General features: G+C 54.2%; 1 protein-coding gene across 13 annotated transcripts in view; it reads left to right on the top strand.

Moving 5' to 3' along the window:
* RAP1GAP2 (RAP1 GTPase activating protein 2) overlaps positions 1-24,107 on the top strand; it is a 210,790-nt gene that overhangs the window by 11,073 nt on the left and 175,610 nt on the right. For 7 of the 13 annotated variants that reach the window (XR_011493635.1, XM_070482582.1, XM_070482584.1 and 4 more), the window contains exon 1: positions 20,300-20,507. Coding sequence is in view for 10 of the 13 variants with exons in the window: in XM_070482582.1 (XP_070338683.1) it covers positions 20,323-20,507 (185 nt within the window). In the remaining 3 variants the exon portion in view is untranslated. Of the gene's footprint in view, positions 1-536; positions 654-4,990; positions 5,354-20,053; positions 20,256-20,299; positions 20,508-24,107 lie in introns of those variants that run through there. The other 6 variants (XM_070482583.1, XM_070482581.1, XM_014826937.3 and 3 more) reach the window with 5 other exon arrangements.

Here is a 24,107-nt window from a genome sequence, read left to right as displayed (position 1 = left end):
GATCTAATCCTGACTGCTGATTCATGACCCCTACTCCAGAGCGGCCCTCTCCTGCTGTGAAATCAAGAAGTCCAGTGTCTCAGTCCTGTAAGGGGCTTGGAGAATGGATCCTTGTCGGATGCTCGAATCCCCTGCCCAGCTTCTGCTTACATACCTCTAGTGACGGGGAATTCACCTCTTCCAAGTGATTCCTTTCAACTTCAGACAGCTGACTTTAGAAAGCATTTCCAAGCACAACCAGAAGGACCTACAACTAGAATGTGCAATTGTGTGCTGGGGGGTGTTGGGGAGAAGAAGAAGAAGAAAAAGAAAGCATTTCCATCTGTTGAGTTGAAACCTGCTCCCTGTAGCTGCCTCCTCTTCAGGGAACTTTAATTGTGACCCTCTGGAAACAGGGCTCTCTGGCAGATGAACAGGGGGATCCTTAGGGACAAGTACCCCTCATCTGTCTTTTCCAGCAAGCAGGGCCAACTCCCCAGAGGAGCTCTGCAGAGCCCTGCCTGCCTGCTCCTCACTCTCTCCTGTCCTGCCTGCAGGTACGTGCAGGAAGGGCGGTTCCGAATCGAGGAGAGGACGCTGACAGCCTTCCAGTGGCTCTACAGCCCGCAGCAACATCGCATCCTCAGCCGCGCTGACCTTGAGTCTCCCTCCAGGTAAAGGGACCCACAGTCCTTATGCTTATTCTCCAGCTGGAGTCCAGGCCCCCCAGGTGGTACTTACGCAGCCAGCCTCACACTGGTCCATAAGCCCATAGCGGGGAACCATTGTCTTCAGTGGTAAAGAGGCCTCTCAGGGCCTGGAAAGAGTTTGTCAGCCTGGGTTCTTATCCAGCCTAGAATACACGGATTGAGTTGAGGCAACTCACTGCCTCCGCTTTCTCCTCTGTGAAATGGGTATGATTATATATTCCCTGCCTTCTATCAGGAAGATCGTGACTCTCAAGTGAAATAATGCCCGCAGAGATTTCTGAGGCCTGGAGATCAGCTGGTTCCTCTTTAAGAAAGAAAGTGGCAGGCAAATTTGCTGGGCAGCCCTGACTTTGATCTGGGGTGGAGCCAGCCCTGCCTTCCTTGTCTCCTCCTCCCCCACGCCAGACTATCCAGCTGGGATCCTGAGTCTGGGAGAGGGGTGGGAGATGAGGGCTTTTCCTGACCCAGATTCCTGCTCCCAAGCTCCTGCGCACTCTTCTGAACACTGTGGGCAGGTGTGACCAGTGCTAGCAGTCCCGACATGGACATCCTGGGTGTCCCTGCTGCTGCCATCTCCCTCCCCAAGGCTTCTGCTAGACCTGACCCTGGATCTTTCTCCCCGCCTCTCCATCAAACCTTTTTGCACCAGCTTCTAAATTAGCAAGACCCTTGAAGCCAAGGGTGAACAGGTCTCTCCTCCCAGGGGTGGTTGAATGAAAGAGGAATGGAAGTGACGTCATTTGGGGATATACCATGGGCTGGCCCAAAGGGGAACAGCGATGATGCTCTTACTACAGCTCCCCAAACTGGCCCCAGGATAACGTTTAGAAGTGACAGGAGACTTTACCTCCCCAGATATCTGCCAGGAATCCTATTTAGCTGAGAGCAGGCCATCTGCTCCTTCTTGTCTCATTGATGATTTCAGAAGGTACGGGGCAGGGAGGCAGATGGATGCTCTGGATTTGGTTCTGCCCAAAGAGGAAGAATTAGTTGGATGATGATGTGGAAGTGACAGGAACCCTGGGAAAAGTGACTCAGGCCACCTGGGAACTCTTGGTTTTCAGGGAATGGGTGGTCAGACAGGTGCCCTGGACTCCAGAGGCTGGATCTCAAATCATGTAGAGAAAAGACAGAAAAGCTCCTAGCACTTGAGGCAGGAGTATTGGGAAGGGTGCAAGAATGAAATTGTGAGTGTAGCATTGTGAATTCTTGCAGGGAAAAAGAAAGACTGGTGTGGCTGTTCTGGGAGCACACTAGTGACACGTGGACATGAAGGACACATGGTCAGATTAAGTTTCAGGCAACATGCAGAGCTCTATTGTGTGCCCAGTGCCATCTGACATAAAGCAGCTTCTCTCTCACCTTCTTTCTTTGCCTTCGATGCTCTCGCCACGATCTGACATTATCTTATTTTTCTATTTGTCCATTGCCCTGGCCGCCCTGGAATGTGAGCTCTCCGAGGGCAGGACGTTTTCCATCTTGTTCTCTGCTGTATCCTGAGGTCCTAGCTCAGAGAAGGGGCTCATTAAACTGGCACTGGGTGAATTGCCAATGAACACAATGCAGGCTCAGAACCTGTAGGAAGGCTGGTAGAGGGGTTAGCCCCAAGTCTGAGGTGGGCCAGCTACACCTGCCCAAGAGACTGGCAAGGGAAGTAGAGGCGGGTGAGACCACCTCGGGTGGCCTGAGGCTAACAGAGCTGGTCTGTTTGCTGAGTGAAAGAACAAGAATGCTCCTCAGGGTCACAGGAGCAGAGCCGAGTCCATGGAGGAGGGAAGCAATCATAAGACAGTGTGGAGCCATTTGAAATGACTTCAGCTTTCATACTTGGGAAGGCTACCTGACAGGGGACTTGAAAAGGAGGCTGCTATAGTTTTGTGGCTCTATTAATTTTTGTGATAGAATATTAATAGTTTAACTTTTTGAGTGCTTATGTGTCATGTTGTCATTACTTTGCAGGAATAAATTGATTTAATCTTCATAACAATGCTATGATGTAGGTACTATTGTTCTCCCCATTTTTCAGATGACAAAACTGAGGTACAGAGGAAGTGGCAGTGGTCACAGCCACTATGCACACTGCCTTTCAGAGAATAAGGCATACGCTCAAAGGTGGGAGATGGGGAAGGTAATTTTTATCTTTACAAAGAGGAAATAAGTCCACAAACCATAAATAAGTGAACCTAGCGTCTGTCCTGATCAAGTTTCAGTCTGCTATTAAAGGCCTGGTTTGGAGGCACTTAGAAAAGGAAGAGGTGGGTGATCAGCAGCAGCAATGAGAACCCATCCTGCTGGGGAAGCTTATTTGCTTTTCTGATTAGTTTTCTAGACTAGAAAGTAGGTTAATGGTGGTGGAGCAGGAGACAGTAGTTCTGAGTTTCAGCAAGAAAATGTTCTTTTCTTCCCATCAAAGCCTTGCAGGTGACACAGAGGAATGTGGGCTGAGGCTGGCACAGCTAATGAGGTTGATGAGTGGGCTGCCATTGGCTGTGTCCTGCTCAACATGTTTATCAGTGACTTGACGAGGAAGGGTGTAGACAGATGCTGGTGACATTGCTGATGGCAAGAACCTGGGCACCATCCCAACAGGTGAGATGGCAGAATTGGGACACAAAGTGCCCTGGAGACTGGAGACCAGGTCTGAGTGTAGTAGGTACACCTTAACAGGGATAAAGGAGAAATCTATTTTGCCCTCTAATCCTGTTTGCATCTGGGCAGCTGTCTGCGGTTCCAATTGACTAGAAGCTTGGGTATAGCCCTATGTTTTAGGTTTTAAGAAAACACTTGCATCTTGGGGCTGCGGGAGCTCAGGCAGGGTCCAGAGCGGGGGAGGGAAGCTCCCGCTGATCTGAGTTTCGGATGTTCTGTCATTCGTTCATTTACTCGGTGGACAGAGATTGAGTACTTTCCTCTGCTGAACACTGCCAGATGTCATGGCTGAGCGGGCTGCGTTTCCGGGTGAGGGACCTTGCTGCTGAAGGGACTCAGACCACGGGCTGGCCACCTCTGCCTTCCTTTCTTCCTTCCATCCTGCTCTGGGTTAGGCCCTGGGGTTACAGTGCCTTGTCTCGTGGGAGAGACAGATATAGACACATGGACAAGAAAATTTCCCAAGACGGTCAGAGTGCTGAAGAAACTAAAACAGGGCTTTGAGATAAAGAGTGACCAGTGGGTGTGTGGGGACTTTGGAAGAGCTGGAGGCCTCTCTGGGAAGGTGACATTTGAGCTGAATCTGGTTTGAGTCCTGAAGGACACAAGGGGGCAGCCATATGGGGAAGCTGCTGGTAAGGGATGTTGAATGGATGGTGGCGGCACAGGAGACGGGGTGGAAGAGTATGCCTGCAGGGGGAACAGCAAGTACAAGGCTCTAGGTATGTTTGAGAAGTGGAAAGTCATTGTGGCCAGAGCAGAGTGAGGCCATGGCCAACAGACAGATGCGAGGCAGATTTCTGAGCAATTAAAGGGAGGGCTTTCTAGCACTTAGAGCTGCCAGAGGATGGCGTGGGCTGCCCCTGAGGGAGTGAGCTTCCCATCACTGACGTGTGCAAGCCATATTCAGAGGCCCGTCTCTGTGGAGGTTACTGAGGAAGAGAAGCATCCCAAAGGCTGCCTGGACGCCATCAACCTCTTCAAGTTCAGGAGCATCCCTGGTTTGGCAGAAGCTGGGAGGATGTCTGTGGAGTGAGTGAACGAAAGCCTCAGGCTGCCTGGTCCAAGGCAGGGGGGCCTTCAGGGGTTCTGGCAGTCCTTGAGGCCTCCCACTTCCAAGTCCAGATAGGACTGTATCCCCTTCTCAGTCCCACCCCGTGCAGAGCTGGAGAGAGCCCCGGACTGTCTTCCTCAATAGACCAGGAACCCGTGGATCTTTCCGCTCCTCCCTTCCACCTCCCCGCCCCCCCCCCGCCCCCCCACCCCCCGGCCCCGGCCCGGGACCCCATCCTCCAGGAACTCCTATGGACAGGTGGGCTGTTCCCTCCTTCTCTCCCTCGGGTTCCTGGGGCGCGTCTGCTTCATCCCGCGCCTTTGTTCTGAGAACTCCCCCAGGGCAGTCCCGTGGCTACGCGAGCGTCCCAACGGCGGGCCCAGCGCTCAGGACCCGCAGTAACCCCCTTCTCCTGCAACCCCGGCGCCCTCCCCGCCCCTAGGCAGGACCCGCCTGCCTGGTCCCCGCCTTCCCACCCCGTCTCCGGCAGCTGCGCGGCGGCTGCGCTAGGCGGGCCGGGTGGGCACCGCCAGAACCAGGGCGCGGACCCTGGTGGCGGCGTCGCCGGGGGCGGGCGACCGAGGTGGGCGCGGTCCGCAGTGGGCGGTGGCGCTGCAGGACCCCCGCGTCCCCCCGCGCGGCCTGGCGGGCTGCGTGTGCGCGGCCCCGGCGGCTGGGGCGCGCCAGCCAGGTGTGCGGGCGGCTGCGGGCGGGCGGAGGGCGCAGCTTTGTGCGTTCCCAGGCGCCGGCCGGGTGTGCGCGTGTGCGCGCCGCGGTGACGGTGCACGCGACTGGGCGGGCTGCGAGGGAAGCCCGCCGCCGGGGAGGAGGGGGCTCGGGTCCGGATGGAGATGGGTGGACGCCGCCGCTGCGGGAGCACAGGCGGGGTGAGCCGCCGCGACTGACTGTTGACATTCTGTCCACGTCGGGGAGCGAGTCCTGGGTGCCGGCATCACAAAAGGTCAGTGGGTCCCGGGCTGGGTGGTAATTCCATAGTCAGCTTGGACCAGGACGTGAGTCCTGGGTGTGACTGAACGTGGAATTGGGGTGTATGTTGTGAGTATGAATGCGTGTGTTGCAAACAGATATCCAGCCCCTATGGACGCGTGTGAGCTCCGTGCTGCGATTCCACAGAGCAATTCAGTGTAACGGGTTGTGTCTGGGAGGTGGGGTGACTGTCCTCAGAAATCCGCGCGGGTGGGGCATTGCGCACAGACATCATGTGTCGGAGTGTGTGTGCGCGAGTGAGATGTTGCTGTCAAAGTCTCTGGCTAGAGAAGCTGACGGAGGTGGAGGTCAGAGGTGGGGTGTTTACAGGTGGTGGCAGAAGGAAAAAGCCAGGAACCCGAGGAGGACCCTGTAGCTAGACTGGGTTGGTTTGTTTTCTCCCCCTGAAAGAGCATAAACCCCACCCCGTCCTGACTCCAACCTGTGCCGTTTGCAGGGAGGGGAGCTGCGGTGGTGGGATGCTGGCTGGAGGCCTTCATGGACCCTTGGGGCAAGGCCAGCCTCCAGCCTGATGCACATTTCTAGAGGCCCTGGGTGGGTGTGGGGTGCCAGCCCTGGGTGGGGATCCAGGGCACCTCAGGACTGTGTAGACTCCACTTGGCTTTGGCACCGCCAGGTGCTGTGTGCCTGGACCTGGGAGCTGGTTGGGGGGATGTCCTTCTTTCTCCTCATCTGTTTTCTATAGCTCCCTTTACACTCTTCCTAACAAACCAAAGGGCATTTACATGCAAGTGGGGTTTGGGCTCTGAATGCCGGGATCTGCCTCTGTTGAGTGGCCCCCCTCAGAGCAGCCTCCATAGGGAATAATAGGGTTGTCCTGGGCTGGGTGCCAGGGATCTCTGGTTCTTTTCATGCTTTGTGACCCTGGGGCCATCCCCTAAGCCCCAGGGGTCTCAGTTTCCCATGGAGAGGGGAGAAGGCACACCCCTCCCCTGTTCTTCCTGCTGCTGGGTGAGGAGTAAACAGAAAGCTTGCACTGCTGTCTGGGGCTGGCACGCTGGGAGTGACTCAGGGCATGTGAGGTCCTGAGCAGTGATTTCCCCCAGGAAAGTCCCAGCACATCTTTGCAGCGTGGGCGGGAGTTGGGGGACGCTCTGCCCTCACCGCCAAGCAGGTGTGTTGGGTTTTCTGGTCCAGGTGTGGGGCAGGGTGGGTGTCTGCTAGACCTGGCTGCTCAGGCTTCAAGAAACTACCTTGGGTGCCCCCTCCCTTCCAAGATGTTGAGGAATGGGGGGTGGGGCGGGGCATGGGGAATGGAGGCGGGGATTGGAGCTGAAGAGCCACAGAAGTTTCTGCGCAGAGGCAGATGCTAAACTTGGGTAGGGCCAGGGCATGTCGAGCTGGGACTCCCGCTCAGCCTAGAGTGTTGAGTCAGTTTGGTGGCAGGTGGCCTCAGTTCCAGAGAAGATGACGCTCCTGCTGCAGACACCCTCACGCTCTCCCCTCCATCTTTCCCGTGACCCTGTCTGAATCAAATGTGGCCGAGCCGTCGTGGTTCAGGATGACTTGAACTTTGAGAGAAGGGAGCCTGGCATGTATGGTGGTGGCAGCAGCACAGTGTGGTGGTTCAGCCTAAAGGCTCTCTTGTCGCTCAGACCGGATTTGAACCCCACCTCCACCACCCACTGGCTGTGTCTCCACCTGCCTTACCCCAAAGCTGGACCTGAGAGGTTTGCTTGGGAAGTGGTCTCAGGGAACAAGGGTGGGGCCCGTGGTACGAGGGAGAGAAAGGGAAAGCAGCACAAGGATGTGTTATTTTTATCATGACCACCGCTCCGTCCTGGGCGGTCTCCCAAGGAGCCCCGTGGAATGCATTTCAGAACTGCCCTTTGGGGAGAGAAACAGGGAGGCATTCATCCGTCAGCTCTGTCCTGTCCATGGACGTTACCTCCCACAAGCTTCCAGGCTGCCCATGTGTGAGGCCTAAGTGGCTTCCTGTGTGTGTCCCACGCTGCAGCTTCAGAGAAGGCCCCGCTCTGCCCTGGGTGACACTTTGCCATGTGGCACCGTCAGCTGCTGCTTGAAGCCTGCAGGGAACTGGTCATTGCAGAAATGGCTGGAGTAAGAAGTGAGGCTGAGAGGGTTTGAAGTGGCACACTGAGGTGTCCAACACGCTGTGTAACCTCGGGCAAATTAGCTAACTTCTCTGAGCCTCAGTTTCCTTATCTGGGGGTTGTGAGTATTAAATATGATATTTATTAAATTTTTGAACACAGTGATGGGTCCATAGCTCAGACTCCACAAGTGAAGTATGTTTTTTTTTTTCTTCTTTTTCCTCCCCGAATCCCCCTGGTACATAGTTGTATATTTTAGTTGTGGGTCCTTCCAGTTGTGGCACGTGGGATGCTGCCTCAACGTGGCCTGCTGAGTGGTGCCATGTCCACGCCCAGGACCCAAACCAGCGAAACCCTGGGCCGCCGAAGCGGAGCACGTGAACTTAACCACTCGGCCACGGGGCCGGCCCCTGAAGTATTTTTGTATATTTGGAAAGACAGCACATTCTAGGTTAGATATTCACTCACTTGAATGGAGGAGGAGGCTGGATTAGGTGACCTCTAAAGACCTCCCTCCTGGTGGTAGAATCTGGGGCTCGAGGGCCAGACGCTTGACCTGCTCAGTTCCCCCGGAGCTGTGGCTCAGTCTCCCAGACCCCCTGAATGGTTCTGTTTCGCAGTCTGTGAATTGGGGCCAACACTGCCCTGCTCCTGGGCTGGCTGCTTAGACGTGCCTCTTGCTGGGCTCTGTCCCCAGGAGGACATGGGAGCCTGGCAGTGGGCAGAGGGGGCGAGGGGAGCAGGCAGCTCGGAAGCAGGTGCTTGAAGGAGGAGTGGCAGGATCGTGGATGCTGGCCCTTGGAGCCGGCAGATGGTCGTGGGCACTGGTCTGGGCCGCAGTCAGTGGGGAGGACAGGGCAGGGGGCGGAGGAGGGAGAGAGAAAATGGAGGGCAGGAAGGGAGGGGAAAGCAGGTTGACAAATGGTGGCCAAGAATGATGGAGGAGCCAGGGCTGTGGGTTGAGGTGGGCAGCTTTGGTGCCCCAAGATTAGGGTGTCTGAGGTGGCGGGGACAGGCTGGCCTGTAGGAGAGTGACGGGGTGATGTGAGAGAAGGGGGGCAGTGGTTGAGGGTTAGTTGAGGGGTCTTGGGGCATCAGCTGGGGCAGGCTGTATGTTTCAGGGTATAGCACCTACAAGCCTTCTCAGTCCCCTTTTTCCCAATGTGTCTCCCTGCCCCTCTGGGGCCAGGACCCCCTTTGGCAGGGGAGGTGCTGTCTGCAAACACTTGGGTCCTGTTGTGAGCGGTGATTGGAGAAGGTGCCAACGTGCCTCTGCCGAGGCCTGTTGCCATGGTACCACAGTGGCCCTGTCTCCCTACCCTCTCCCATCTCTGAGCAACGTGCCACCCGCTCAGGGAGAGGTCCTACAGTGGGGAAGGTGGCCAGCCACCTCTTGCTCATGCGCGGGCAGCTCAGGCTGGCAATACAAAGGTCACTGCGTCCATCCCTCTGCCTTCAGTCAAGGTCATACCCAATCTAGGCTGGGGAGGTGCGGCCACCACTGTCTTCATTTATGGCCATTTAAAGACTCCTCTGACCTCTGCAGTTTGAGACTCCTTTGTTTTTAATAAGTTTAGTAAATAAATAAATAAATAAAATCAGTAATGCCAGCCTATCCATCTCCTCTCCTTTTAAAGAGTGCATCTTTATGGAGCCAGATGATGCTCTCTTCTTGCCTACACCTCTTTCAATGCTGTGGTGCTTCTCTAGTGGGAAGTTCTGCCTCACGTCTGGTCTCAGTCTGCCATGCTGCACTGTTTTTTCCTTTTTTCCCTCTTTTTGCCACAACCCTTCAGTGCTTCCAGATAGTTGTAAGAAGATTCCTCTCCACCTGCTCAAGATGCGAAGTGGCCGTAGGGGCTCTCAAGGCAGGTGGGACACCAAGGCAAGGATTCTGCCCTAGGGAACCCGGCCTGAGACTGAAGCTGTGCTGAGCCCCCAGCCCTGCCCATGCTGGGGTTCTGGGCTGGCAGCTTGCTCTCAGGGCCAGCTGGTATTCCACCCCCTTCCCTAGTTCAGATCCAGCACTGTCAGACTTCTTCTTGGATCGTGCTGGTCATGCTGGCTGGGCCCTGCCAGGTCTGGGTCAGCAGATGGCATCGGGCATGGGCCCCTGGGAGACCCTGCTGATTAGATGACTGGTAGTGAGCAAGAGCTGGCGGGAGGGACAGGCAGTCAGGCACAGTGAGGTATGTATGCCTGTATGTGTGTGGACACGGTGCACGCGTGTCCCTGGAGGGTGTGTTGCTGAACTGCCGTTTCTGCACATCTCTATGCAGTTACCTGGGGTCCTCTGAGCATGTGCGTGTGTGTGCATTGTTGTGTGCTCTGGCTTGTGTGTGTGCTTTTCTCTGGGTATGTGTGTTGGCCACCCACCAGGCATTCTCCAGGGTCCTCCAAGGTGTGCCTGTCCAGTGGCAGCTGATACTTCACCCCAGCAGGACTTCCTGGCCCCCTGGGACTCCTGAGTCTTCTGCCCTCTCTCCAGGATTCCTGTCCCCATCTCTCCCTCTGCCTTGAGGAAGTTGCTTCTCCCCCACTGGCTGTGTGGGTGGCCACTGCTGTGGGGGCTGGGCCTGGGGAGGGGCAACCGGTCCAATCTCCAGCTCCATCCTTCAGGCTCTGCACAGAGGGTGACGGGCAGGTGTGCCCTGGGTCGAGGAGACGAGTCAGGGATGGCTGCAGGGGGTGGGGGAAGCTGGGCTGTATGTCAGCACGCTTCAGGGAAGTGTGTGCGCCCCCGTGCATTGACCCATCCTCAGTGGCTTGGGCACCAGTGCAGCAGTGGAGGGATCCCCACCCCGGCTGTCCATATTCTCTCTCCTCATCCCCGGTAGCTGTAGCTGGCACAGTTTCCGATGGGGAGCAGAGTGGTTTCTGGGGCTTCAGATATCCTACTGGGGACCGTGGTTGCAGCATAATTCTTGTCACCACAATTGTTTAAATTTCCTGCACCAGGCCCTGGACTGTACACTATACATGTATTAGCTCATTGGCTTCTCAGAACAATCCTATGAGGTGGATTCCCCATCTTATGAAGAAGAGGAGGCTCAGAGAGGCTGAGCCACTTCCAGAAGGTAACACAGCAAGTAAATAGTGGAGCTGAGATGTGACCTCGGTCTGTTCTTGACACTTGCTGCTGTTCCCTCCACTCTTCACAAGGCTAGGGTCATCTCATCCTTGCAGCCTCCTCTTCAGAAAGGCCTTCCCAGGTCGTCCTCTGGAAACAGGGCTCCCCACCCATGCAATATCACCCTAGTGTAAATACCTGTGTAAAGTTATCCCCCTTTTATCCTCCACCTCCCCACTCCCCACACTCCTCAGGGCAGGGATTGGTCGGTCTCATTTGCTGAAATGTTCTCAGCACTACCAGACAGCCTGGAACACAGTAGGATGCAATAAACATTTGATGAATGAATGAATGAATGAATGAATGAATACATGTCTGACTCCAGACCGCAGCTATAAATCCCCGCTCTCTACTGTCTCTCACCCAGCAGGGACCAGGTGACAGAGTGGCCGGGAGCACAGGCTCTGGAGCCAGCTCGCTTGGTTCACATTCTGGCTCTGCCCCTGTTCCGATTATCTAATGCTGCATAATGAACCACCCAGAAACTTATGGCCTAAAACAATGGTGATGTTTATTTTGCTCAGGTGTCTGCACTTGGGTCAGGGTTTGGTGGGGATGCTTGTATCTGTCCTGCCATCATCAGCTGGGGTGGCTCAAAGTTGGGCTGGAATCATCTGAAGGCTCAGTCGTGTGCATGTCTGGCATTTGATGCTGGCTGTTGGCTTGAGGTCTCAGTTCTTCGCCACGCAGGCTTCTCCCAGCGCACTCTCTCTGTGCTAGTCTGGGCTTCCCCCAGCAGGGAGGCTGGGTTAAGGGGCAAGAATCCCAAGAAAGAGCCAGGCAGAAACTATTTCACCTTTTCTTACCCAGCCTTAGAAATGATGCAGCATTGCTCCTGCCGTAGTCACGGATCCAAACAGATCCAAGGGGCGCGGCGGGGGGGAACGTAGACCCTGCCTCTTAATGGAAGAGTGTTAATGTCACCTGGGAAGAAGAGCATGTGGTACGGGCATGTATTGTGGGGTGATGTGGTCATCTTTGGAAAATACAATCTGCCACAGTCGCTTATCAGGAGTATGACCTTGAGCAAATTACTTAGTCTCTCTGTGCCCCAATTTCCCCATCTGTAAAATGGGACACCAGCAGTATGTACCTCATGGGGTTATTCCTTTAGTAGTGACTACACTTCTGCCCATGGATCCCCTGGCCATAGGGGAAGCTCTGGTCCAGATTTTCACGGAACTATAGGATCCGGCCCCAATTCCACACCCACTCTCATGTAATACAGGAGGCACCTTGCAGGGCAGAGCCCTTCTGAGGGTGGGGCCAGTGATGGGGAGAGAAGAGGGGACCTTGAGTGGAAATGGCCTTTTCCATCTCAGTTTATTAGATCAATCTAAGTCAGCCCTGCTCCCTTCAAAGGGGCAAAGGACAAGGGTTGATGGAGATGCCATGAGGCTGGGGGTCCGGGACAATTCCTCTGGGCCTGGGGATGGGGCAGACCCCACTAGGACCCCATCTTTATCCAGGGAAATTAGGATGAATGAATCATGAACATGCTGTGTTTGAGCTGCAGGCCTTTTTTTTTGTTGTTGTTAAGTGTCTGAGGGAGCTCCCAGCCTCTCCTCTGTGGCCCCTGCCTGTCTCCACCTGAGTCCCTGTTCATCTGCCAGAAGTATGACTCCCCAGCCCAGATTGCCAGGCCTGCGGGAGGAATCTCAAGGTTTGCACGTCCTGGCCCTGGTTGGGGCTCCTCCTCAGCTGGGCATCGGCAGGGGGCCCAGGAAGAATCTCAGGGTTGCCCGGGCCCGGCCTGGCAGTATCACACATCTGGCCTTGCCGTCATTTGGGGCCTGCTCTGCCCTGAGACCTCCCAGTAGGAATGGCAGGATGGTTAAAAGCAGGGATTCTGGGTTTGAATTCTGCCGCCACCGCCTACCAGCCCTGTGACCTTGGGCAAGCGCTTTAAACTGTGTGAGGCTCCATTTCCTCACCAGGAAAAAGGACATGGTTGTGGTAAGGATTAGAGGAAATAAAAAGTATGACGCATCTGGTTCCTGGGAGATTCTCAAGAAATGACTGCAGTTATTCTGTACGGATGAGAAAACAGAGGAGGAGGGAGTTTAAGTGGCTTCCCCACAGCTACGTTTAATGTCAGAACCAGTGCTGGTGTTCTGACGTCAGGCAGTTGTTGCCTATCTCCTGCAACACAGAGAATTCCCCCATCCCTCCATCCTTTTTGCCAGAGGGCAATATGGCTGCCATCCTAGAAACACCAGCAAGAAGATGCCCCGTCTTCCTCCTTGTACTACCCAAACATGCCTGTAGAGGGTGCTGATGCCCATCCTTGGCCCCGTGCTGGTGAGGGAAGTACCCAGATGAGGCTCTGTGTAGGAGGGGAGGGTTGAGAGGGACCCGGATGGATGGAGGGAGAGCAAAGAGCTGGCTTTGTGATCTCCTTTGGTGAGAATCCCCTTCACATGGCTCCTAGTACCCAAGCCTTCCTACAGATAACTCCAGGACCACCAAAGATACTGGGAGCATTGTAGTGGATTTTATCCAGTGTTTCTCACAGGGTCAGAATCATCTGGGGGGTTTGTTAAAGATGCGGGTTCCCTGGCCCTATCCCAGAATGATGGAATCAGAATTTTATGGTTAACTACCATGCCTGTAGGTCTGTGCCAGGCACTACTCTGAAGGCTTAGCACATATTAACTCATTTACCCCTCCCAACAGCCCTATGAGGTAGGTACTATTAGTCTCCCCATTTTTTTTTTTTGAGGAAGATTAGCCCTGAGCTAACATTGGTTGCCAATCCTCCTCTTTTTGCTGAGGAAGACTGGCCCTGAGCTAACATCCGTGCCCATCTTCCTCTACTTTATATGTGGGATGGCTACCACAGCATGGCTTGCCAAGCAGTGCCATGTCCGCACCCGGGATCTGAACCGGCGAACCCTGGGCCACCAAAACGGAATGTGCACACTTAACTTCTGTGCCACTGGGCCGGCCCCAAGTCTCCCCATTTTATAGATGGGGAGTCTCGTCTGAGGCACAGGGAGGTTGAGGAACTTGCCCAAGGGCACACTGCTGGCAAGCACTGGGGCTGGGGTTTGAACTCCTGCTGTTCGAGCCCCAGGGGGTTCTCATGCCCAGTGCATTTGAGAACCACTATTTTGTAACCCTTTTGTCTCCTTTTGCTTCCTTTTATTTGCCATTATTTTAAATAGGATTTATTGTGTTTTTAAAAAATGTTACAGAGGAATTGCTTATTTCAGAAAACTTAGAAAATTTAGAAAAACACAAAGAAGAAAAAAATCATGATCCTTAATCTTACCCCCTGAACAGTATGGCCCTGAGCATATTATTTAGCCTCTTTCTTTCCACTTGGAAATTTACTGTAACTGTCTTCCCATGTCATTACGTATACTTCCACACCCACTTTGTATTGGCTGAAATGTGCTCTGTTATTGGGAGATGTCGTCTTTCTTTACCCCATTGGAGATTTAGGTTGTTCCCAGTATTTCATAGTTATGACCACAATACACTGGAGACCCTCAAAAGTACAACTTGGCACACAGCTCTGAATTTTCCCCTTGGGATGGCATGGAATAGGGAATGGAATTGCCAAGTCAAAAGGCATATATGTTAAAAAAAAAAGAAAACCCAAACAACTCTTTTTATTGAAGTATGATTGCATACAGAGAAGAGCAGAGATTTTAAGTGTACAAGTTGATTGATTTCCACAAACTTGACACACTCATGTAAAACCAACACCCAGATCCCAAAACGGGCCACGATCTGTGCTCTGGAAGCCTCCTTGCCTGCATGTAAGGATTCTGATTTATTTTGTCAAATTTACCCCAGCAAAGTTGTATATTGAGCTCCTTTGAGTTTTCTTAAGATTCAAGCACAAACTCATTGCTTAAGAGCAGAGTGGAAGAAGAACCAACTGGATTCAGGCTGTGAAAGAGAGAGACCCTGGTCCTCTCTTTCTGGGGCAAGATGGACTTCCCTTCAGGGTAGAAGAGGTGGTCCCAGGACTGGAATCAGTGGTCAGTTTGAGCTCCAAGTAGCTTATAAGAAAATTTAAAGAAATGAGCCTTTGGAACTGCTGCTGCTGCTTCTTATTGAAGTGCAAACTGTCCATATACTTAACATTTTCCCCTTAAATTATAACATATTCATGGTAAAAAAAAAATCAGGCAGCACAAAAGAAGATAAAGCGAAAAGTCCCTTCCGCTAGGTTTCTAATTCCAGTCCCATTCTTCAGAGCTAATCAGCCTTGGACCATTGCCTCCTTCCAGAAATTGTCTAGGCGTATATAAGAATTTATTTATTTAAACTAATGGGATCCTACTTTATGACCTGCTCTGTGTCTCTTTTCTTACTTCAGTTTTTAGAATATCTCTATGTAGTAACATAAATTCTGCCTCCTTCTTTTCACTGGCTACATAGTATTCCATTGTATGCTTTTTCTACAACGTAGTTAAATGATGCCCATTTAGGTTATTTCTTGCATTTGCTATTACAAACAATGATAATTAACATCTGCGTGCACAGATCTTGTCAACTTGATGAGTTTACCTGGGGAGTGTTTCTAAAAACAAAATTGTCAGCACAAAGGACATGTGCACTTAAAATTTTGGTAGATATTGCCAAATATCTACACATGAATGGTGGGGGTGCCTGTTTCCTTATATCCTCACACCATTATCAAGGTTCTTTTGGTTAACCTTTACTCTCTGATGGGTAGAAGTGATACCTTATTATTTTAAAATTTCTTAAATTATGGTACATTTTGTAGCTTCTGTAGTCCACAGCCATGTATTGCTAGCAGTTCTCTTGCTAGGCTGGCATTGCTGAACAGATCGGAATAAATTGTGCAATTGTATGTCAGAGCCCTGCTCTTGGAACCCAGTTTTCACAAGCACTCCTCTTGCAATTTTTTTTGTCATTGTCTCACTTTTCAGAATTTGTGCAATGGCACATCCAGGCTGTCCCTGGAGATAGACTGTGTGGGGAAATGATCAGTGCTGTAAATCACAACACAGATGTTAGATGTCATTTTATCTCCATCCCAAGGAGTGGATTCATAACTCATGTGGGTTTGCTGGCTCTGAAGGCCACTGCACCCTGTTTTCCTGAAGATCAGAGTGGCTTTCTTTGCCATCATCCTTTGTCCTCACCTGACTTATGAAGGAAACAGAGGCTAATCTAGCCTCCCCTTTGAAGAAAGTGCAACTGAAGCCCCCAAAGAGTACATGACCTGCTCAAGGTGATTCAGTGGTTCAGTGGGAGAAGGGCCGAGCCCCATGGGGTCAGTTCTGGTGCCAGCTCATGCTGTCTGGAGCAGGGGAGGATCCATGCTGAGTGATCTGGTGCCTGCTTCTCTAGGGGCATCTGTTTCCTGAGCTTCCTGTAACTGCCTCATCTCCACGCCTGGCAAAGGAACTTGTCTCATCTTTCAGCTCCCACTGGTGGCTGCGTGGACAGAGCTGCCCAAGCAGAGGAAACCGTGCTGTCTCTCCCTTCCTCCTGCCCCCGAGGGCCTGCAGACTCGATGGAGGGGCTGCTGGCAGGGCCTGGGCTGTCTCCGTCTCTCATCCCAGCCAGCTTTCTCCGTTCCATGTTCCTCTAAAGCCCAGAGAACTAGGTGGGTTCCCCGAAGCTCTGTCCTGGGGTTGGGTCTCTGGCTGAGACTTGCCCCTCAGCTGGACCCAGAACACCCACGGACCTCCACCGGGGAAGCCGGGGCCTTGTGACTTGGTGACCCGAAGTGGGCTCCGTGGAAGGGGCGACAAGTAACCTCAGGAGAGGAGGAGCCTGTCTGGCTAGGAGTTGGGAGGACTTGGGCACATGTTCTTTCCCATGTCATTGTTCTCTCCCAGCTGTTGAGCTGAGCTCTGCTTCCAGGGCCTTAGTTTCCCCATCTGTAAAAAGGGCACTGCACGAATTCTGCATTTCTGTAGGTTCTGTAGTCATTGGGGCTGGTTTGATCTGGTGATTGACGCCTACTGATGCAGATCGTTGTGTAGAGCAGTAGCTGAGAACCTGGGCTCTACCACCATTGAGCTGGGTAAATTTTGTCAAGTTCCTTAACCTCTCTGAGCCTCAATGTCCCCATTTGTAAAGTGGGGATAGCAGTGGTACCATCTCAGAGGTGGTTGTGAGATTGACACAAGCTAAGTGATGAGGTCAGCTCTGGCCCATTGTACACCCACAGGCACAGCCACTGCCCCTGGCTCCCCTGTCCCCATAGCTTTTCCTCATCTCCATTCTGACCACCTGGCAAGCTGAATCAGCTGAGGTCTGGGAGGAAGCTGTGCTGTGCTTGGTGGGGCAGGAGGGCTGGGCCTGGCTCACAGAGTGCTTCTCTTTTCTCTTGACTCACAGGCCTTCCTAGAGAGGCTGTGGACCCCTCACTGTCCACTCCCACACAGAAGAGGAGCCCAGGGGTCAGAGCAGGGGCTACAGGAAGCTGAGTGGGGACTGAGGGAGGGGCGGAATCATAGTAGATAATAAGTATAAGAGCCCTGTGCTGAGCGTTTATGTGCATTTATAATCTTGTGAGGTTGGTGGCAGCCACTCCGTACTGCAGAGGAGGAAGCTGAGGCCCCGAGAGGTGGGTAACCTGCTGGAAGTCACACGGCTGCGAAGCTTGGGAGACTGAGCGCTGAGGCTGGAGGAGAGTGAAGGAAGCTCTGGGGTGGCTCTCGCCTCCCTCCAGAGCTTACAGAGTAAATTAAAAGCCATCTGGGGACCTCCCTTCTCTCTCTCCAGGCCCTCACTCTGGGGGCGGGGAGCTGCGTGAGTCCTTCTGGACTCTCCAAGGTTCCGGATCTCAGTGGCTTCGAGGAAGTCCAGGATGCTGTGAGTTCTCTGCCCTTTCCTGCTGCTGCAGACAGGCCATTGCTGCTCCTTGACCAGGTGTCTGAGTCCCATGACTCTGTGTCTTCTGTTGCTTCCATGCAAGGGACCAGAACCCCAGGTGGGAGAGTCCAGCCTTAGGGTGGCAGCAGCTGAAATGCTTGAAATGCCCCTCCCTGCCTGGTCCCTGGGCCACCCTGCTGACCTCAGATGCTGGGGCCTGGGTCTGCATCCCTCCTGAGTCTGCAAACACTTGGCTCAGGTGGCCCTCTACCTGAGTGTTTACCTGGGTGTCTTGTGGATTGTGAGGGCCTGCGTTGGAGCAAGTCTCAGCTGTGTCTTCCCCAGAACATGTTGTGGACGACAGGCACACATGGTCACATGTGTGTACAGATAAGAATAGAAAGATGGGTGGCCGGAAGTGCCCACGCTCGGGGTGACTGTAGCCCCACCTCTTTTTCTCTCAGGAAAGCATGTCAAATGATGTGTTCCAGTGATGGGCTTGCCATAAACTCCCTCTAATTGATAAAAAAGTAAATAATTTGTGAAAGGAATTTTGTTGTTAGTAACCTGTGTGACAGCTGGGCTGAAGCTGTGAGCGGCATCTGGTTCACCCTGGTGCTCTCGGCGCCCAGGGTGGTGGTAGCCTGGAGTAGGTGTTGGTGTCAGTGCGGGAGCAGGCTGAGCGGCTGAAGGAGTGTTTCTGTCTTCACTCCTTCGCTCATCAAGCCTTTTCTTTTAGTTGGGACTTCCTCAGTGGAGAGAGAGAAACTCAATTCATACTGGCTTTAGGAATAAAGGGATGTATTCCTGGCTCTTATATACCCAGGGCTGGATCTGGCTTCTAACACAGCTGGATCCAGGAGCTCAGATCATGTCCTTAAAACCTCATCTTTGTCACGTTCCCTGTCTCCGTCCATTCTCTCCCCTGCCTTCCTCTGGGTTGGCTGCATTTTCCTGTGCTCTCCACAGCCTTAGGCTTCCATCCTGTGGTTTAGCAACCCTAGGGAGAAGAGGGGGAAGTGTTTTGGGAGTAAGTCCTATTGGGTGTGCTTAGGTTTCCTGTCACTGCGGCTGGGAGGGTGGATGCCCTGGTTGGCCAGGTGCTTCCCCCAGGGGCCGATGGAGTGCAGACCTGTTTTGTTCAGAGAGAGGCCAAATGGCCACAGGGCAGGCAGGACCCAAGGTGTCCATGATGCCTGTTGAGCATCTCCTGGGTGTGTGGTGGATGTAGTGAAGGTGAGAGGTCTGGTGTGGAGTAGACGTCCAGCGGGAAGCCAGCGGTCTGACACAACCCCAGAGGGTCAACCACATGATCCTTCTTTTCCTAGTGAAGGTAGGGGTGGAGGATGTGGCCTGAACCAGGGACCACCAGGCTCCTCCAGCTGCCTTGGAGGAAAGGATGCCACGCTCTCCACCCCCCAGCCCTGAACTGGGCCAAGACCGTGAAGCTGCTCCTGCAGCCCATCCAGGGTGCTGCCTGAGGCCCTTGGAGTGTTCCCTGCTGTGGAGGAGTGAAGAAAATGGAAATGCCTGCATCCCTTGTCCATGACCTTGGGGTGGCCCTCCAGCACCACAGTGCAGATCTGACTCCTGGAGTGGCAGCAGGCCCCAAACAGGAAGCTGTGGGGAGGGTGGGCCAGCGAGGGAGGCCAGTGGCGGCAACCTCACAGCCTTATTTCCCCTTCTCTGCTGCTTGGGGGTGGGGCGGGGGCCTGGCGCCCTCTCTGTGCCTCCCTACCCTAGTCTACTGTAGTGTATGTGTCACACCCCTCTAAGGGCTGGCATTAGTGAGTGCCTATTGTGTACCTGACATGGTCAGCACCGGTGCATGCAGACGCGAGGGGTAGCCTTTAGTTCCAGCTGGAAAGACAAACACACGCACACAAGGTGCCCCCCTCCCACCTCCACCACTGCCCCATGAAGCGGGACACTGCTGACCTCTGTCTGGACACTCGAGGGGGTCTGAGAAGTACAGATCTGTGCCTGTGCCTGTGTACATATGAATGCACCTTGTAGGCATGTGTGCACGTGTGTGTTGATTGTGTGTGAGCATGTGTGTCTGCATCCATGTGTGAGCACGTGTCTGTGTGGGGAGTTGTATGTGTGTGAGATGTACCTGCAGGTGTCTGTTAATGTCTATATGAGCCTGCACCTGAGTGCGTAGTACCTGTACACTTGTGCGTGTGTGTCTAATGACACGCATGTGAGCATGCGTGTACCTGTGCGTACCTGTGGATCTTGTGCCACGTTTGTGCAGGTGTCATTACATATGCAGGCTGGTTTATCTGGCATGTGCTGAGCTGAGCCATGGTGGAACAGAGAGCAATGGCCCCGTCTCTGGGAGAGCCAGGGAGTGGGTGGGAGGCGCCTCAGTCTGCAGGGCTCCCTGAGCCTTCCAGCCAGGTCTTTCTCTCCCTCCCAGGCACAGCTGTGGGAATCCTCGGGCCTCCTTTGGGTTCCAGGAAGCCAGGGCTGTGTGGGGCCAAGCTGCCAACTTGAGCTGTGGTGCAATCTGCCAGCCGAGCCCTTTCCGGAGCTGCGGGTTCCTCAGGGCGTGGGGAAGCTGCCCTTTGTGACCTCTCCTGCCCTTCTTGGTGCCTCCCGGGGGGCAGGACACACCTCCCAGCCCTGTGGCCTCACCCACAGGAAGCCTGGGCCAGAGGGCAGGCAGTGGGGGAGGTGCCGTACTGAGCGCCCCGCCCTATGCCGGTGGCCCGCTGACCCTGCTGCACCACGGCTCTCCTCTTGCCAATAGCCCCCGGGACATCGCCGGGACCTGGGGACATCGCCGGGACCTGGGGCCCTGCAGCCACAGTCATGTTTGGCAGGAAGCGCAGCGTCTCCTTTGGGGGTTTCGGATGGTGCGTGACAGATGGGAGGGCGGTTGAAGGGATGGGAGCGAAACTAGCCGTGAAGTCTTGTTGAGCAATGTGGCTGGGTGAGGGAACAGAGGGCTCTGGTTGTGCCTGGACCTGGGTCAGGAGCGGGGCACTTTCAGATGCCTGGGCTGGACAGAGATGCAGGATCTTGGCAGGGACATCAGACACTAAGCTTTTCTTCACTGTCCCTTGGTACAATCTTCAAGGGAATCTGGAAGGTTGGAGTTGGAGCCGGTATGAGTGTGACTGTGTGACTGTGGTTGAATGTGTGTGTCTCTGTGTCATGTGTTCCTGTCTATGTGTATGTGTGTCTGTGATGATTGTGAATGTGTGTGCGTGTCTGCGATGGCCAGTCTGTGTGGCCATGTGTGAGGTGTGTGCCTGGCTGGGTGGGTGTGCCCGTGTGTGTGACCACATGTGCACTGTGTGTTTCTGAGCAGGTGCTGGTCTGCGCCGCTGGTCTTCTGTACCTGAGTGTGCTCTTGTCTGTGCCTGTGTGTTATGCTCTTGTCTGTGTCATCTTTGAGACTTCGTGGTGGGGGAGTCTGTGGCCTGCTGGACCTTTGGGCTGCCTCCTCCCTGTAGGGGTGAGCTGTGAGAGGAGGGGGCAGGCCTGTCTCCAGAGGTCCCTCCCCTGCCTCCCCGACCCCAGGCAGCCAATCCAGGTCTATCTTCATCTAAGCAGCTGGGACTGCACTCCAGCCTCTTGCCTGACCCACTGGGCCACCTTTTGCTCCTAAGCTTCTGTCTGCGACGAGCGAGAGGCTCTTTCCTCCTCAAGGGGCCAGAAAGTGGGGACACTGAGGTCGAAGACTTGTCTCTGATTACCAGCTGCCGGCAGCTTCGCCTCAGCTGGAGAACGGGATCTAGTGGTTTTCATTATCGCTTTCCTTTCAGCTTCTGGGCCTGGGGTGTTGTCACAGAACAGGTTCCTACTGCTTGAGGGAGGGTGCCTGGGAGGTGTCCTGGTGTGGAAGCTGGTGGGCTAATGGGGCGGGGAATGCACAAGAGGTGAGGGGAAGAGAGGGAGGCACCAGGGGCTGGCAAGAGATGGGCTCTTCCTCTGGCTGATTACTTGCTCCCATATGCGTGTAGCTTCTGATTGTTCTTTTCCTCCTCTTTGAAAGCTCTTTGCCATCCATCCTCTGGCAGGAACGGATTGTGGCTGCTCCATCTTGGGCAAATGGGGACAGTGAAGATGATACGATGCCCGGGGTGGCAGAGTGTGGCCTCATACCTGCTAGCTGGCTCTCCCTGACACCTGGGGCCAAGGGGCTGCTGTCCTGAGGGTGGGATCTGGGTTCCAATCACATAGTCTGCTTCCCGATCAGGGACGAGTGTGTGAGGCTGGGCTGGGGCTCCTGCAGGGCAGGCCCTAGGCAGTGAGATGTGTTCCCTGAGGCCTACCTTCCTCTGGGAAATGTGGAGCAGACAGAGAGCTGTACCTGGCACCTCGTACATGCTCCGTAGATGCTTATGGGATGACTAAGTGAGGTGTTTTGCCCATGACAGGCATTTGGTTGGGGGCGCATTGATCTTGAGGGGATAGCAGGGCTTCCTGGTGGGGTTGGAGGGTTAGGGTAGGTATCATCTGGGAATGGCTGTCAGCTTGGAGGGGACATCGCCGTTGGTTGAGGGCTAAATTACAGATTTCTGGAGCCCTGGTCCACTCCAGACAGTGAAGAGAGTCTGAGAGGGTGGTATTTTAAAAGGTCCATTGGATGCCAGAGTGGATATCCATTAGCATCGGAGTGGACAAGGTGATGAGTGGGAATGGGATGAGGCGGGGGAGGGAGGAGAGAGGAAGCACAAGGGAGAACTTGGGGAATGCCCAGTGTCACAGCCACTGCCTTATCTCCTGTCTCAGCCCTGCCAAGGCCACGGGCCCGCCCTCCCGGTGCCACTCCCCAGCGTGGGAACACTGCGGACAGGCTGTGGGTGGGTGTGGGTGCTGGGACACGGGCTCCTGTGACCCAGAGCACCAGTGGGTGGCGTGGTGGTCAGGTTGAGAGGGCACCACACCAAGAGTCTGGGTTCTAGTCCTGGCTCCATCTTGACTTATTGAGGAACTCAGATGCGACACTTCCCCTCTCTGGGTCTCAGTTTCCCCATGTTTAAGTGGGGGATTTCTGCCTTACCCACAACACGGGGATGTTATAAGAATTAAAAAGATTTCTTGAGAAGATGCAAAATGTAGGGGCTTATTGTTAGGGGTTACCATTGGGTTGCTCTGGGTTACACGTATTACAGCAGAGCGTGGGAGTCTGACTCCCAGGTCCACCCTTCCCATCTGCTGGATTGAATGGGAGAGGCGGAGGCTCTGCATCCCAGAGTAGGTTGGGAGCCCAATGAGACCCCTGGGGACCAGGTGTGGAATCCCCAAGAAAGGGGCCCAGGAGGTGTGTGGGGAAGAACCTGGCCCAGGAGCCTTGGGTGTGGCTTGTTTCACTGTTGGGAACTGAGGTCAGAAGTTTCCTCAGTTTACTGAGGAAACTGAGAGTTTACTCAGAGTGAAAGGGTCCCACCCTCAGCTCGAGGGCTTGGTGCTGACCTGTGATTGCTGGGGCAGCTCTGCATCTTCACCATGTGGCCCCTGATACCACTCCCTCCCCTCCTGGCCCCAGTAGTTGTGTGTATGGGAAACTTGTGGCAGAGCTGAGTTGATTGGAAAGGGGTGACTGAAAGAACTTACCAGGGTTTCAAGCATCTTGGAGGTGGTGGTGATTTTGGTGGCACTGATGGTGGTGATTACAAGGGGTGGTGGTGAAACCGATGGTGATGGTGACACTATGGGTGATAGTGACACAGGGGATGGTGGTGATGATGATAGTGACATCGATGGTGATGCTGGTCGTGATGGTGGCAATGATGGTGGTGACACTGATGGTGATGGTGAGACTGGTGGGGATGGTGACCCTGATGGTGATGATGACATTGATGGTGATGGTGACAGCGGTTGTGGTGGTGACATTGATGGTGGTGACACTGAGCAATGATGACGCTGGTGGTGATGATGACACAGGTGGTGATGGTCACACTGGTGCCAATGGTGACACTGATGGTGATGGTGACAATGGTAGTAGTAGTGACACTGGTGGTGATGTGACACTAGTGGTGACACTGATAGTTGTGACCCCTAAACAAGAGGAGACACCAACAGGGGGAATCTTGTGCACATTTTTCTCTCTGGAGAGAGGAAGGGGCCTCTTCTACCAGCCATAAGGGCTGGCATATGCAGAGGGTAAAAATAGAAGCTTAGCGGCTCTGCCTTGTCTTCAGCGAGGGCGGGTGCAGGCTGGGGCGGAGGAGCTGGCTGCCAGGACAGTCTGCTGGCAAACGTGATCCTCCCTGCTCTGAGCTCCTGTGCCTGACAGATCCCACTGCCCGTGCACCCTGGAGCCTGCTGTTGGCTCTGTCCCAGGAGTAGAGTGTGCTTCCTTGATGGACTGGCAGCTCCCAGAACAGGCGGGTCCCTGCTGCTGGGGTGCTGGCATCTTTCCAAAGCAGAAGCTCGGCAGATAGCGATGCGTTGAATGTCCAGTTGCCAGTGACAGATGAAGCTAGGTGGCAGAGTCCTCTTGTGGAGTGGGGTTGATGAAAGGAGAGGCCACATGTAGAGTGCTTAAGATTCCAGAATCTGGAGTCAGATACCTGGATTCAGACTGGGTCAGTGATTTTACCCTTCTGAGCCTCAGTTTCCTCATCTTCAAATTGGAGAGAGTAACAGTACCCATCTCACAGGGTTACGTGTGACCCCAGCCCTCCCAGAGCTCCCAGCTCCTCCCAGGGCTGGAGGAGAACTTCCCCCTGTGGCAGCTGTCCCCCACAGGGCCC

Source organism: Equus asinus, chromosome 13 (assembly GCF_041296235.1).
Source record: "Equus asinus isolate D_3611 breed Donkey chromosome 13, EquAss-T2T_v2, whole genome shotgun sequence".
In the NCBI taxonomy this organism is placed as follows: domain Eukaryota; kingdom Metazoa; phylum Chordata; class Mammalia; order Perissodactyla; family Equidae; genus Equus; species Equus asinus.
The sequence above is the reverse complement of the archived record's forward strand: the minus strand, read 5'-3'. Positions and strand labels throughout refer to the sequence as shown.